Source organism: Lepidochelys kempii, chromosome 7, assembly GCF_965140265.1.
Source record: "Lepidochelys kempii isolate rLepKem1 chromosome 7, rLepKem1.hap2, whole genome shotgun sequence".
Lineage (NCBI taxonomy): Eukaryota > Metazoa > Chordata > Testudines > Cheloniidae > Lepidochelys > Lepidochelys kempii.
Window position 1 is genome coordinate 85913745 of NC_133262.1, and position 16281 is coordinate 85930025.

The window sequence follows — 16281 nt, forward strand, 5'->3', positions numbered from 1 at the left end:
AGTTTCTTTACAATTGTAAAAATGCCTGCTCTGAACTTCTGAATCTAGGCAAGAAATTTGGTTCCTCATCCATCATGAAGGACTATCAAGGCTAAAAACTTTGTTGATTGCCCCATCCACCCAAGAAGAAGTTACATGCAGGAGCCGTTGTCACATCGATTTGAACTCTAGGGGAAGAGCATATAAAGATGATCACAAGAAAAAATAATTCTCTCTTTGCTGTTTGGATTCTCTCAAGAGCTTGAGCTAAGAAACAAAAACAGAGATTCCCCAGGGTCAACTTGGGTTAACCCTAAAAGACATTCAGTGGACTGATTATTATATCTCTGTCACCTTTTAGAAACAAAGGCTAACTCATTTGTGCATATATGTTGCCTGCTTTAACCTGTAAATAACTCTCTCATTTCTTTTTCCTAGTTAATTATTCCTTAGTTAGTTTACTATAGGATTGGCTACCAGCAGTGTCTTTGGTGTGAGATCTAAGATACAAACTGATCTGGGGTAAGTGACTGATCTCTTGGGACTGGAAGCAACCTGAATATTTTGTGATTTTTGGTGTAAGTGACCATTTATCATTGCCTGAGTAGCCAGACAGACTGAAGTGCTCAAGCGGACTGTCTGTGACTCCATGGTAACACTTGTTTAGTGCTTCAGGAGGTCACATTTGTTACTGGGTTGGTGAAATCTAATTATAGAATGTATTGACTCTAAAAAAGCAGGGCACACACTCCAAACTGTCTTCCCTGAAGCCGGAACTCATGGTTGTGAACCACTCCACACAGCGTGACATGGGGTTTTGTTCACATGAATGTTTGTGGAAACTAAGTCTTGAATAAATCTGGGTGAAGGTTCCTGCCAGGATCATTCACAAGGCATCTTGAAATCTCCGAGAGACTGGAAGAAAAGGAAGACATCACACAGTCCCAAACAGGAGAACTGGCAGCAGTGCCTGCAGCTTGTGGCAGTCTATGGTCAAGAAAATACATGGTAACTGATCTGTGTTCCAGAAGCATGACCAGGGAGGCTGTAGGAGAAAGTATACCCAAGGATGGATTCTATTGGGCATCCTCTGGAAAGGCATCATGCACAGATCACTGCTGGCCTATCTCAGAGAGCAGCAACTACTTCTGCTTGGATATACAAAAATGGCATCATAAGGCAGTGCACATACACATAAAAGTGCAATTACTTTGTGTGAATGGGAGGGGAAAAAACTGGAAAAAACAAAAACCCTCTTCAGAAAAAGAATCCTATTGAATTCAATAAAAATTGTATCTTTTCTCAGCATTTTCAACTATTCTCTTGAATTTAATCGAGAGGATTATAACTAAAGTTAAGATTCTGTCATGGGTATTTTTACTAAAAGTTAGAGATAGGTCATGGCCAATAAACAAAAATTCACGGAAGCCTGTGACCTGTCCCTGACTTTTAGTAAAAATACGCTGGGGGGTGGGAAGGATTAAGCAACAGAGCACTGCCAGTGGCTGACCTCTGGCAGCTGTTACAGTCCCATTGCTACTCCGGCAGCCCTGGGGCTGACTGCCAGCCAGCTGCTCCCGCAGCCCGTGGGTCACTGCTCCCGCAGTCTCAAGGCTGACTGCCGGCCGTGACTCCAGCCCCGCCGCTGCTCAAGCCCCAGAGGTGCTGACCAACCTCCATCAACTGCTTCAGCCCTGGGACCATTGCTCTGGCAGTCTTGGAGTTGCCAGCAGCTCCAGCCCTGCCCCGGAAGAAGTCAAGAGGTCCCAGAATGTCAGAGAATCCAGGACCGCTGTGACAGAATCAGATCCTTAATTATAACCCTTCTAAAGGATCATTTTAAAAACCTACAAAAGGGATATCACTATTTGATTTTATGAAATCCTATTTTTAAATTCTACAAGAATTTTTTGTAGGGGACTGCTGCAAAAAATTTTCCACAGTTCTTGCTTCCAGTGTTTTGTGTCCTCTCTCAGTCAGAAATAAACACTAGCATTCTTAGATTGGGAATCCATATATGTAGCCAAATATAATGCTTTTCCTTGTGGAACAGACGGGAAGAAACGTATGAAAAATTTCCCAACATTCCCGAGGCCTGCTTATCTTCTGCTACCTCTTCCCTGAAGTGTCCCCAGAACCACAGGGCAATCCAAATCACAATGAGTTAGTCCTTACTCTTGTTTTTAAGTGTTAGGTCATCCAACCAGGAAAAAAACAATTCTATGTGACTTAAGTGACAATTACATTGCTTGGATATTTATCTGGAATATTATCAGCTGCCTAACAAGTGAAACATATTCAAATAGCCATGGGGGATTTTTTATCACCAAGAACTGATTAAACCCACTGATCCCTGTCTTTAGTGAGAAGCAAAGAAGCTGTTGAGTTCCCACTGCCCAGGACTGCCTCTCTGTGGCCAGCATATTACTGATTACAAAATGATAGACCCTGAATAAAAGAACATTAAAGATTATCCATGTCAGCTAATTCAAATAGAAAGGCATTGTAATATTTTAGGTCCATGGCAGAATTGTCAACTTTTACATAACTTTAGAAAAAACCCAACATATTCTAATTTAAAACTGATTTTAGCCTTCAATAATCAGAAATTGCAATTGCAATATTCTACTTTATTTTTAAAATAAAAATTTTAAAAAACTGAACAGTACCAGCCCTCTTTCTAGGTGCGGAAAAGAGTACTTCTATAAATCATAGAAATGTCTCCTACTCATGCGTAGAGTGAGAGAACCGGAAAACAAAACAGAGCCGCTCCTTTTCAATACCCTGCCATTTAAGGCAAATGTACAATTTTAATACATAGCACTTCAAATAATTCAGAAATTTTCTTTTCCTGCATTCAAACAATAAATTGCAACATTCCAACTGCTGAACACGCCCTCTCCGTTGTCATTCGTACACACATGCCCTCTATGCAAAATTAGAGGGCAAGGAATGTTCAGTTAATCATCTGATCTAACCAATACAATAAATATCCCCAGAGTGCTTAACAGGTATCAATTTATCATTAGAACAGCTTTTCTGGGAGCAAAAATACTACACATAATAAAGCAACAACATTATTAGTATTATAACAAATAACATGAACTGCACCATGCAAACTGAAGTACAATCATGCCTGGTTCATGGGTATGTCTCTGTGCAGACATGGCAGGAAGTTGTGGCAAATGGTTGGTGTAAGCTGCCATTCAAAATCAGAGGATCAACATAGGTGTGATAAATGAAGGGGTGGAGATAGCTCCCTTTTATGGGCACCCAGCCAGTCAGCAGCTATAAAATCCTTCTTAGTAGCTGTTCTCTAATAGTTCTACCTGTAAAAGGTTAGAAAGTCTCACTGCTATGCACAAGTAAAAGGAAGTGAGTGGGCTCCTGGCCGAAAGAGCCAATAGGAAAGCTAGAACTTTTTCAAATTGAAACAAAGACTCCCCTTTTGTCTGTCTGTTGTTGTTCTCTTGGGGAGAGGCGGACAGTTATGCTGTAAGAAGCTTGGGCCAGGTACGAAACAAATCATTGGTATCATACCTAGAAACTACTCGTTTAAAACCCCAGATATTTAAGTAGATCAGGAAATGTCTAGGAAGACGTGACTAGGTTTATCCCTTTTATTTCGTTATGGCTTGTGGATTCCTCTGTGCTAACCCCACATGCTATTGTTTTGCTTGTATTCTTGGAAGAAAGGTATTCTTGGGGCTTAATCCTTGTGGCTGCTCTTTTAAAATCTAACAATAGCCTGAGTTCCCAGATGTATTCTCTTTCTTTTTTATTATTAATAAAATTTACCATTTTTAAGAACAGCATTAGATTTGTGTGTCTTAAGAGGTTTGTGCACATGTTGTTTAATTAGCTGGTGGCAACAGCTGAGTTCCTTTCCCCCCCCCTTTCTCAGCTCTTCCCTGGAGGCGTGTGTGTGAAAGGGCTTGAGGGTACCCCACTGGAAGGAATTCCCAAGTCCACCTTCCTGGGCTCTCAAAGGGGTTCTGCACTCGGGTGGTGGCAGCATCTACCAATCCAAGGTCAGAGAAAAGCTGTAACCTTGGGCGTCTAATACAAGCCTGGAGTGGTCAGTATTAATTTTTAGAATCCTTGCAGACCCCCATCTTCTGTGCCAGAGTGGGGAATTCGCCTTGACAGTAGGTATTTTACCTTTCTTTCTTTTTTAAATAAAAAAAATTGGATTCAGCTAGTTTCCCCGCATAAGGTTCCTTTATTGTTGGTGCCAGTGGTCCTGATCTTCTTAATCCAGTGGGCACCAGTATCTGACTTAAGAATTTATAGACCTGCAGGAGGGTCTAAAAATGCATTTTTTAACTATAAAATGCAGAGTGACTGATGAGACTTGCTAGAGGAAAAAAGATATCTGGAGGTCACAAGATAAAAAAGTACTATCTAAGACAGTGGCTCTCAACCTTTCTAGACCACTGTACCCCCTTCAAGAGTCTGATTTGTCTTATGTACTCACAAATTTCACCTCACTTAAAAACTTACAAAATCAGACATAAAAATACAAAACTATCACAGCATGCTATTACTGAAAAATTGCATACTTTCTCATTTTTACCATATAATTATAAAATAAATCAATTGGAATATAAATACTGTATTTACATGTCAGGGTATAATATACAGAGCAGTATAAACAAATACTTGTCTATGAAATTTTAGTTTGTATTGGCTTCGTTAGTGCTTTTTAGGTAGCCTGTTGTAAAACTATGCAAATATCTAGATTAGTTGATGTACCCCCTGGAAGACCTGTCAGTACCCACGGCGGTACACATACCCCTGGCTGAGAACCACTAATCTAAGAAAAAGGACAGAACTTGCCACCCTTCATATGGTATGTTTAACAAACCAACTAAGCACTAACATTGACATGCTTTATAAAAGTAGCTGCCTGCCCTCCAACTAAAGAGGAAAAAAGCACAGGTAAAAAATAAATAAAGATCTTATCCAATGTATACACACTTAAATCACTTCATAGAGAAAACATGAACAGTTTAGCTGAAATTCAGTGTCGGGTTTGCTAAGACTAAAACAGTAATTTCTTATGGCAGGTCTCTCTAGAATTTTTAAAAAATTATCCTTTCCAATATCAAGAAAATGGACGGTCTCAACACACATGCACATATTTATGATGGGATACACTTGAAATCTAGTATATCGGTAGAGATACTTTAATTGGAAGAGTCAAATTGACATCATTTGTACATTTCACAAGAAGCCTGAAATAAAATCACAGCCCCAATATGCACAGCATGGGTGTATTTAAAAAAAACAACGAAACACTGTACTTTGAAAAACATATAATATACACTTAGACTTCTATCAAGCCCAAGGTACCCAGAGACTTCTGAGACACAATGTCTGTGGAAGGCTGTGAATACTAACCCTCCAGCAAGCTGACCTAGAGGGGAAAGACTGTAGTTGTAGAGCACCCAATGGGAAGGAACGTTGGTGCACATGAATTCTCCCATGTTCCATAGCTCCTCATCCCAGACCATTTCTCCTATGATCTGGCTGAACATCCTATGAAAGTTATTACAGCCCCCAGAGCTGTACAAACTTCCAAAAGGCCTCAGAAAGGACATACAAATCCAAGTTGTCCTGTAAGCTGACAAAAAATAGAGAGAAAGTCAGCTGCTGTTTTTGGAGTGGAGGGGAAGGAACTTGGATAGGCAGGAAGAAGATGGAAAGGGAATGTGGTCCCAAGCTGCCAGGTTGGGGGGGAAGGGGAGATTCCTATACCTTCTCAAATAGCTTTTCTGGAGTATAAGAGAAACTGTGACAGAGATCCTCTTTGGCCCAATGCCCATCCCCTCTTCTAATCTGCAGATCTCCAGAATAGTTACTCTGGGAGAAGGGATCCTCTGGGCTCCACTACCTGTCCTGGTGGCTAAACACCAATTAGCAGAGAATTGATTGAACCCTGTTAGGATGTTAAGGGCAAAACACTGGCCATGAGTGAAGTTATCCTGACCCAGCTGTGTATGACAGGGTCACTATTGCAAGGTGCATGCACACATGCACCTAGACACAGTAAATACTTGGCAGTTTTACAGTTTAAAGATGAGTATGGAAATTAGTAGTGGAAGAGTAAAAATAAGCACTCTCATTCCCTAGCATCCCATCACTATGTGTTAATCAACACAGTATGACTGGCAGGGTATTCCTGGGTAATTATTGTATAGTTTGGGTAGGACCTCTACATGCTTCAGAAGTCTAATAATTTCTTGTATAGATTGTGTTACTACCATTATGAAATGGGATAAATAACTTAAAATTTATAGTATTTGCACAGGTTAGATCTTAATGCATTTCAGAGAAGATTTAATTTAAAATGAAATTTCTAAAGCCATTTAATATTATTCTACCTTGCTAGTATACACTTATGCCTCATTTGTATATAACAATTTTGTGAATACAAGGTTCCTAGGTGCAAAGAGGCAAATGTCAAACAGGAAGCCTATTACACGCAAGTTTATGGATTACACACACAGGGCATGAAAGATTCTGTTTGTTCCCTGCCCCAATGTGATCTATTCATTAGGAAGATGTACCAAATCTGTGAGAGACCTTATATGTTAAGCATGAGACATATGCCATGTGCTTTCCCCTACACTGGTGTCAAGTGGTAGTATGGAGAAGGATGATGGTGGGTTTTTAAATTATTTCTATTTAATCTATCAAGGAAAAATTCAAAAAAGTTTCAGCGAACAAAAGAGATTAATTTGCCGATTCACGTTGCCATTTTGCTTGCAAGTTCGTGAACCAGAGAAATAGTGTGATTTTAATGGTAATTACTTATGTATTTTGGCTCTAATGACAATTAATGTCAAACTTACCTCCTCAAACCTGAAAATGGACAACCTAATAATGTCTAGGATTAAAATGCAACCCTTATCTTTCAGCAACATCACATCAGTTACAGGATAACCTTCTAGGACTGTGGGAAACAAAAACTTCTACTTTAAATGCTCTGTCCAACTGCCCAAACAAGAGCCTGGAAATAATGCCGTGTAAATTACAACTCTAAAAGCCTGGAATCCCCCGGGGTACCTGATAAAGGATGACTTCCTAACAACTTCACAGTTCTGGACTATTACTGCCACTGACCCACATTCATTCTCTTTCCTTATGTGCAACTTGCCTGTCCTTGGCATATATGAGAATCAGCACTGTGCCTCCTGTCAGTAACAGCAATAAGTGCTCCTTCTGAAACAGAAGATGGACACATTCCAGCGACCACTGTGCTACAAACATGAGTGCTTATTTCAGGGGACGTATGGCTCATAAGCCCCACAACCTCTCTCAACAATGTGTATTCTTCATTATATGAATACCAGCATATTCAGTTCAGTCCAAAAAGAAGGGACAGTCTCAGCCCCATGGAGCTTACAAAGCAAGGTAATATAGTTCAGATATGTGACGCACCTTTATATTTTTATATATATATATATATATATATATATATATATATATATATATATATATATATATATATATATATACATACATATACATATACATATACATATACATATACATATACATACACACACACACAACTTATAGGATAGGTAAATTGAAAGTCAAGCTTCCAAACACTGCAACAACAAAAAAATATATTGTGTACACTATTTACCTACAGGTGGGTTATTTTGTCCAAGAGCCTTGTAAAAAAAAAAGAATGTTCATGGTTACGATTTTGTCACGGCTATTTTTAGTAAAAGTCAGGGACAGGTCATGGGCAATAAACAAAAATTAATAAAAGCCAGTGACCTGGCCCTGACTTAACAACAACAACTGACAAAATGGGGCTGAGAGAGGGATGAGAGCCTGAAGCGGGGGGGGGGGGGGGGGGGGGGGGTTAGAGCACCTGCTGCTGCTGACAGCTCTGGAGTCCCCCTGCCCTGGCTTGGCGTTCCAGGTCCTCCCGCTACCCGCAGTGGCTGGGAGCTGCAGGGAGCCCTGCCACCTGTGGTGACTGGGAGCTGTGGGTCCCCCCACCACCTGATGTGGCTGAGAACTGTGGGGGATATCTGCCGCCCGCAGCAACTGAGAGCCGCAGGGGTTTCCTACTATCCACGGCAGTTGAGAGCTACGGGGCCCCCTGCTGCCTGCGGTAGCTGAGAGCTGCAGGGTCCCCTGTCGCCTACGGCGGCTTGCAACTCCAGGTCCCCTGCTGCCTGATAGCTCCAGCCCCACCACCCAGGGGTGGAAGTGGAAAATGTCATGGAGGTCTCTGGAAGTCATGGAATCCGTGACTTTCGTGACCGCTGTGACATAATCTTATCCTTATTCATGGTTAATATGAGAGGGTGCTCAGTATTTTTTATTGCATTTTTACAAATGGTGTTGCTTTAAAGGTCCCAAAGCAGCAGTGCCAGAACAACAGATTTGTTGTTAAGTTAATGGCAGGGAAGGACATTTCAGGTTTTAGTGTCAGAGAGCGTTCATCAGCACGCTCATTGTTATCACCAGCACGCTCATTGCTATCAGTGATCAGAATAAGTGACTGGTGTAATCAAGTCTACTCACAGAACAACTCTTTCTGAATTTGAGTTCTAAATAAGTGTACAGTGCTAAAATTGCACTTAAAATCGAATTCCAGAACTGAATAGTTAATGACGTATTTTCTAAACTGGAAAATGCAATGAACACTAGGCTAGGCGAGTCCAAGAGGCACCATGGCCATTGCAAGACTTTTATCAAAGTGATTGAAATTCTAGTGATGATCATAAAAGAAGATAAATGAGGTTCTCTCACTTTATTAGTCTCGATTTACTCACATCTGAGAAACACAACACAGCTTGGCATTCTTTGCTCTAGAAAGGAGAGATCTAGAACTGGAACAAGGTGATGCAAGTCAGACGAAGTACACTGGCAATGGTAAGGAGGGTGGAAGCTTGTCCAGCACCTGCTGCTAACCAATGCTATTAATCCTTCCTTTCATGAGCAGTAAACTCATTAAAAAATTGCTTAGGGAAACACTATCTTTTTCTTTCAAGTGTCCAAACCTGTTTAATGGCTTTTATTAGCATGTGCTGTCAACTTGCCACATTTTATTTTGCTCTCAAATGACAATTAGTTTTCTGTTGGTTGGTTGGTTTCAATATTGCTTCCCCCCCACACAAACTGTTCCAAAATATCAGCTGTCAAAAAGCAAAATTTCTCTCAGTGGTGGAAGTGAACTTTTAGCTTCCCCACTTTTACCTGACATTTTAAAGGAGTGAAGTTAAAGCACGTCTAATTCTACTTGTCCTTGTACCTCTGCACTGAAATTCAAGTTTTGCTGATAAGATTCAAATTCCTCTGCTTCGGGGAGCAGCTGAAGCAACAAAAATGGTGCAGTGTCCTCAAAGCCATTTTGCTGTTATTGCCTTTGAATACGAGACTGAATTTCTGATACATTTAAATGTTACTTTATTACCTTTGAAAAATATATTTTCACAGAAGCACAGAGCAAATTATGAGAAAAGACAGTGCTAGAGCAAGAAATGACTTGTAAATAAAATATGGTGACAGACTTCATCTTCTATGCAATATGCAAACAGCTATCTCCGCTGGTAACATGCAAATTAATTGCACTTTTACTGAAGCCAACTGACGTGCACTGCAGCAATACAGAAAGAATACTTGAATCCACTTACTGTGGCCTATTAGCCATACTCTTCATAAATGGAATTCAGGAATTGTGAAAGATACCCATTAGGTCAAAATAAAAAAAATATCATAGCAAGTAGAGTTTGAGTGGTTAGGATGGGGACAGGGTGATGTTTGGATGCCAGAGGGGTCAAGCTGCCAGTCTGAAGAGGCAGATAATAGTACAAAGTACCTTAATTTTCTTCCACTTCAATTAGTTTTTGAAGATTCTCACTAATGGTCAGGGATGAGTTGAACGAAGTGATAGAACCTAGATGATCTAACCCCAACAACAGCTTTAAGTACAGCAGTGACGGGCTCCCCTGATACTATTTAGACTGGATTTCATGGTTTTATTCCGCTGGTTATATTAGTAAAAATCCATTGCAGAAAGCAGCAATGGCAAAGTTTTAGTATTTAGTAGTCTTTCTACTTTACTTAATTGTAACTTCAAAAGAATTTCCAGCATAAGACAAATTGAACTCTAAATCATGTTGTGACTTACTATAAATGAGACTTTTATGAGACTAAGAATTTAAAATTATATTCCATATTTTTGTTCTATTTTGTTTGCTTGATTAGAGAGCATGTCAAGACCTAGTTAGGTTACTGAGGTACAATGCAAATTATCAAGACACAAATAGGGCCATGCCAAATTCACAGCCCATTTTGGTCAATTTTATGGTCATAGGATGTTAAAAATTGTAAATTTCATGATTTCAGCTATTTAAATCTGAAACTTTAGGGTGTTGTAATTGTTGGGGTCCTGACCCAACAAGGAGTTGGGGGATTGCAAGATTATTATAGGGAGGGTTGCTTTACTGCTACCCTTACTTCTGTACTGTGCTGCCTTCAGAGCAGGGCAGCTGGAGAGCAGCAGCTGCTGGCTGGGAGCCCAGCTCTGAAGGCAGAGCCAACGTCAGCAGCGGCACCAAAGTAAGGGTGGCATGATATGGTATTGCCACCCTTACTTCTGCACTGCTGCTGGAGGGGCGTTGTCTTCAGAGCTCGGCACCCTGTGAATAGCTGCCACTCTCTGGTCACCCAGCTCTGAAGGCAGCATTGAAGTAAGGATGGCAATACTGTGAGCCCCCCTAAAACAACACTGTGACCCCCCGCAACTCCCTTTTGGGTCAGGACCCCAGTTTGAGAAATGCTGGTCTTCCCTGTGAAATCTGTATAGTGTAGGGTAAAAGCACACAAAAGACCAGATTTCACAGTCCATGACACATTTTTCATGGCTGCAAATTTGAGAGCCTAAACATAAAGGATACAGAAACTGACATAACACTAAGTTTTCTAACTTGCCACAGGGTTCCTGGTTTGTTTAAAAAAAAAAAAATTCTACGATCTCTTTCAAAGAAACTAAGTGCTAAAAATCTTGGCAGCTTGTGGTTCCTCAGGATATTTTTTTTTTTTAAGCTTACCTCAATGTAGGCAAAAACCATACCTTGTGTTACCATAAGCCTCCCAGAACACATTTTTGCAAAGCTTCCGTTTTCTTCTTTTCTACAAACTCTGCTGCCCATTACAAAGTGACTCATAAAAGAGCCTGTGAATATACCTAAAAGACCAATAATAAGAGAGAGAGAGGAAATCCTTTCCCTTCCCTCAAAATATTCAACATCAGACCCACTGGTTGTCATTGTACCTCCTTCTACCATCCCAAAGATTGGTGGGCATGTTCATTTGCAGGATTTATCACAAAGAGAAAAACTTAAAACTAGAAGAGTTTGCTATGCCACTGCCTTTTTCTCCTAAGCTACTTTCATTGAAGCAGTCACAGGGAACTCTCATAAGACCTCCCAAATGTCTGATCGTCCACAAATCACACAGTTTAGAAAGGACGCATGGAGCATACATGATCCAAGGAACTTCCACCTGTTTGTACATACTCTATTTGGGAGCATCATGTGCTATGAAGCAAGGGGGGCAGCTCTCCCCCAACCTTGGTTTGCCCTGCCGCTGTGCCTCAACTAGTCCATAGATCATAGAATTGCTCCACTATGTCTTCAACTTTTTGCTCCCCCAGATTTTGCAGGATACAATATAATCCCATATAACATTCTATATGTTGGACACAAATTTGCCCCTCCCAGAATTTTTTTGAATGACACCAGACTGTATTCCAAGATGTAATGTGTTAATTGTATCAGCTTTTCACCTGTGAAGACTAGAGTTGAAATCCTTGCTGAAGTATGAAGTCAACAGAATTTTGGTGACCTCATCCTAGTCTTCTGTTCATCCACAACAGGAATGGCAAGAATGATAAAGTCAGGACTAAACTTCAGTCAAAGACAAGTACATGAAAACTGCACAGACCAGTCCTTGGCTCAAGCTAATGTTATTTACTGATGGTCATCTTTATGGGCACTATGGTCAAACAGTTTCTTAAGTCAGTTTGGCAACAAAATAGATCTTGAATTACCTGTAGAATTTATAGTCTGGAAAGAGAATATTTAATTTACTAATTTAATAGCCACCATTTTCACTTTGTAAGAGCAATGTTTCAGAATGTAATGTAGAAGTTATGCTGTACTGTTCCAAAGGCTCTACGCATTACACACATTTGTATAGTCTTCCCCCCACCTCCATGACAATGTTCATTGACTGATTGGAACAAAACAGTTTTTAAAAGTGTGTTTAGAATAAAGTTTGAACTAAACAACTATTTTTTGTTCTCAGCTCATCACATATTAGGCAAATACAAGAATTAAAGAGGCACAGTTTTATTCTGTAGTGTTTATAAATCACCTCTCTTGGAAGTCTGAAAATAAATTCTGTCTCATTTCATTAGGCAAATAATAATTTTCTTCCTTGGGTTTTTCTAACAGAACTGAAAATTAACACAGAATTTCTCTTTACTTCCCCCTTTTATGCACCAACATCACCAAAACAGATCAGTACAGCTCTGGAAAGAAGGTCCATTATTTTTTGCTCCACAGCTCTAAGAGGACAGAAATATTATCCTGTATTAACAGTGGCTATTATTTGTATATTTCTTGCCAACAGAAATAACAGACAGGCTTTTATTTTAGCTTTTGTTATTTAGAACCCAGAGGACATTCTTTAAGCAGATTACAAGATGTCATAGACTGAGTTTGGAGCAGGGTGAATAATATAAAAAAATGGTTACTGCAATATTTGTTTAAATCTGTGGACAATTCATTTCAGCTGCGTTTACACGCCTTCTGGGTTCTCTATCCACTAGCATTCACATGACTGCGTTTACTAGAACAAATGCACCAGGAAAGTGAATTTTAAGCTTGCACATTCTAATAATTACAAAAAATGAACTGCAAAGTTGTGTTGTGCACCCATTTGCACATAAACCTGAAAATACAAGAGTTATGTTGATCTAGACTAATATGGTCAATCACAAATAAGGAACTCTGCTAGAATTTTTAATTTTGAACAGCAAGCCAAAAATAATCAATATTCATAAAGTTATGCCCCAAAATTTAAAATAATGAATAAATATGAAGAAGTCACAATTTGCTAGTGGACATTCTGCAAAATCTTGGGCTAACTCTGAAAAAGTTTCAGAGTAACAGCCGTGTTAGTCTGTATTCGCAAAAAGAAAAGGAGTACTTGTGGCACCTTAGAGACTAACCAATTTATTTATTCATTCAAGTAGTCAACAGAATCCCTTTTAGGAAAAACTATCCAATGTACATGCCATAACAGAAGAATTGCATCAGTGGTAAGCATTTAAAAAAAAAAAAAGAATTCTGTGATAACAGATTACAGAAAAATAGACTGTACTTACTGGAGAGAACTGTAGTGAGGAAGATGTAGTCAGAAAAAGAGATGAGTCCACATTCTCCAAGTGTATAAAATATACTGTCTTCATCAGCAAACTTCTCTCGTTCTTGGGATAACTTCTATTTTATAGATCCAACCCACACCCCCCAAAGAAAGAAAATAAAAGAATCAATTAAACACTTAAAGAGGATCATTTATATCATTGCCAACAACAAGCTTTTTTTATGAACATATCCCTCCTATTACCATTCAATGGACCTTTTCCAGACTTCAAATCTATCAGATGTAGTGGTTTTTGTTTCAAATAAAGCACAAAATGGAACTGGCCAATATACGTAGCATCTTTAGCCTAGTAGAGAGATAGAAACAACATATGATGTGCTTTTTGTTTAGTAAAAAGAAAAGGAGTACTTGTGGCACCTTAGAGACTAACCAGTTTATTTGAGCATAAGCTTTCGTGAGCTACAGCTCACTTCATCGGATGCATACTGTGGAAAAAAACAAAACAAACAAACAAATTGGTTAGTATCTAAGGTGCCACAAGTACTCCTTTTCTTTTTGCAAATACAGACTAACACGGCTGTTACTCTGAAACCTGTCTTTTTGTTTAGTGTTGTTTAAATCCTCTAGCAAATAATGGTGCTGTATAATCTAGGCTCTTTACAGCAGAAATAAAATGGAAGCCATAATGAGTTTTACCCCAAAGTGTTTTATTTCTATTATAGTTGTCTAGTTTAACAATAGCTTAGAGCAGTTTGGTTTTAATATCTGAAGTGATCACAGTTTCCCCAAAATTTAGTTACCTGCTAAAATGTTAGTATAACCCAAGCATTTGTTTGTAAAAGACAACTACTAGAGTCAAAATTCCTCCATGAATGCATGCAACTTTTAAGATAACTGGAAACTTTTTGATTAGAAAAGCACACTACATGTATTTTATCAAGTGATCTCACTTCTGAGCTGAAAGCCATTGGGTGTCTGATCCAATGAAGCTTTAAAGACTGAAAAGGATCCATAGAATTGTGTTAGAGGCTGGATATTGAATTTCATAGTGGTGAACCATTTAGAAAATACACACGCACATACAGAGGGAAAGAAAATTAATATAAAAACTTTAAGTGCAGTTGAGGTTAATCCATATCTGATCATGCAAGCACAGAAGCAGAAACAATGCAAGCTTAATTTAGCAACAGTATTGTGAAACAAAAAACAACAAACACCGCCACACAAAAGTCCAGCTACACAACTGACCCCATCTGTTACCTCTGTCTAGCGAAGGTCCCATCATATTCAAGATAAAGGAAAGAAAATTGGTTAATCAACAAGATAAGTTCACAAAACAGCAAAACTAACTGATCTGTTAGACTTGCAAAAATCAAGAACGATTTTCAGCAACTAGCTATTTGCTGAAACTGTACACTGCTAAGAAGCCTAGGTATAAATTCCAGCAAGAGTTGATATTGAGTTGAAGGTTCAGACCCACCACCTACAGCTGTCTCTTGTTCAGTTATGTTAGAAAGAAGTCACCATTCTACTTGACAGCAGATTGGAGATTAGTTCGCCTAATAATTTAAATGAAACTTTGACAAATATCTGACTTGGAAACCATAAGAGGAAAAAAGTCATCATATTGATCAGCAAATATACAATTTCCAATTAAGCTCAGCTCTACTGATCAAATATAACCTGTAACAGTAGCTCATATTTTGAAGACTTGGAGTTGTTAAGAATGTGAAGTGAGGTAAACCTCCACAAATCAGCAGAAGCATTTATCAATGCCTCCACTTTGCACAGATATTAGCAATACATTATCACAGTACATCAGGCTGTGTTTTCTTTTCATTAAAGAAATATTTTTATATACACACACACATACACAAACTTATGTCAAACTCTACCCAAAACCACCCACACAGCGCTGATTATGTTGAAGACAAATAAACAGCCTCTAGTTCTCTCTGAACGCAAAGGAAGCTTGAGTTAAAAGCCAGTAAATTTTTTTGCAAGCATTTTCTTGGATTATTGTCATGGTTGTATCCCACAATGGTATATCCCACTCATGTTATTCATTGACTCTGTCTTTGCATTTATCTTTAGCAGAGCTCATTATAAACCAGCTACCGACATCCAGATAAATGTGAAGTATTTACAGAGAAAGGATTAACAAACACTACATACTGTGTGGGGTATATTTGGAGATAGATTTTAATTGTTATGAGTATTATGAATTGACGCTTTTAAAATTGGCTTTTATTTAATATTAAAGGCTGGGAAAGATCCTTATAAATTAAAAGTTATGTGAATGGGCTAAAAGCATCCCCATAAAATCTAGTTTTAAGTTAAATCTCCTCAGAAATACAAATCTTATAGATAGAATATTTTTGTATCCTTTTCTCACTTGAGTTTTGCTTTGAGTAAAGAACATAACTATTTTTAAAAACCTACTTAATCTACTATTATTTGTCAGAGGTTAGATATAAACATGGGAAACTAATGCATGCTACCACCATGAGGCCTATTCTGATCCCATTCAAGTTATTGGGAGCTTTAACACCAATTTCAGTAGAAGCAAGAACAAAGTCCATTTGCCAAAAAGAGATGTAATTTTGTACGATGGGATGTTCAGACTCTTCCATTGTTGCTGTTTTTTGAGAAGGAGTGAGCATATTAAAAAAACTGCTGGTATTTCTAATTTGTATTTTTGTTCATCATGTATATTTTGTTGTCTTCCACATAACATTTGGAAGATATTCTCCACAGAGGTGCTAAAAGTTTCGAGTTATTTTAAATGAAAGATTATAACCTGCAGAAGTTGATTACCCGTGCCTAGGGAAAACTTCCTTCTAGGTTTGAGCAAGTGGATTTTTCAAGAGACTAATG

At 38.8% G+C, this 16281-nt stretch overlaps 1 protein-coding gene across 7 annotated transcripts in view; it reads right to left on the minus strand.

Annotated features, from left to right (window-relative positions):
* The window catches only part of MICU1 (mitochondrial calcium uptake 1), a 212784-nt gene that overhangs the window by 102109 nt on the left and 94394 nt on the right, over window positions 1-16281 (minus strand). For 4 of the 7 annotated variants that reach the window (XM_073353624.1, XM_073353625.1, XM_073353620.1 and 1 more), the window contains 2 exons: window positions 14653-14670; window positions 13406-13520 (listed from right to left, as the gene is read on the minus strand). In XM_073353624.1, the coding sequence (XP_073209725.1) occupies window positions 13406-13520; window positions 14653-14670 (133 nt within the window). Of the gene's footprint in view, window positions 1-11086; window positions 11201-13405; window positions 13521-13647; window positions 14633-14652; window positions 14671-16281 lie in introns of those variants that run through there. The other 3 variants (XM_073353627.1, XM_073353626.1, XM_073353623.1) reach the window with 3 other exon arrangements.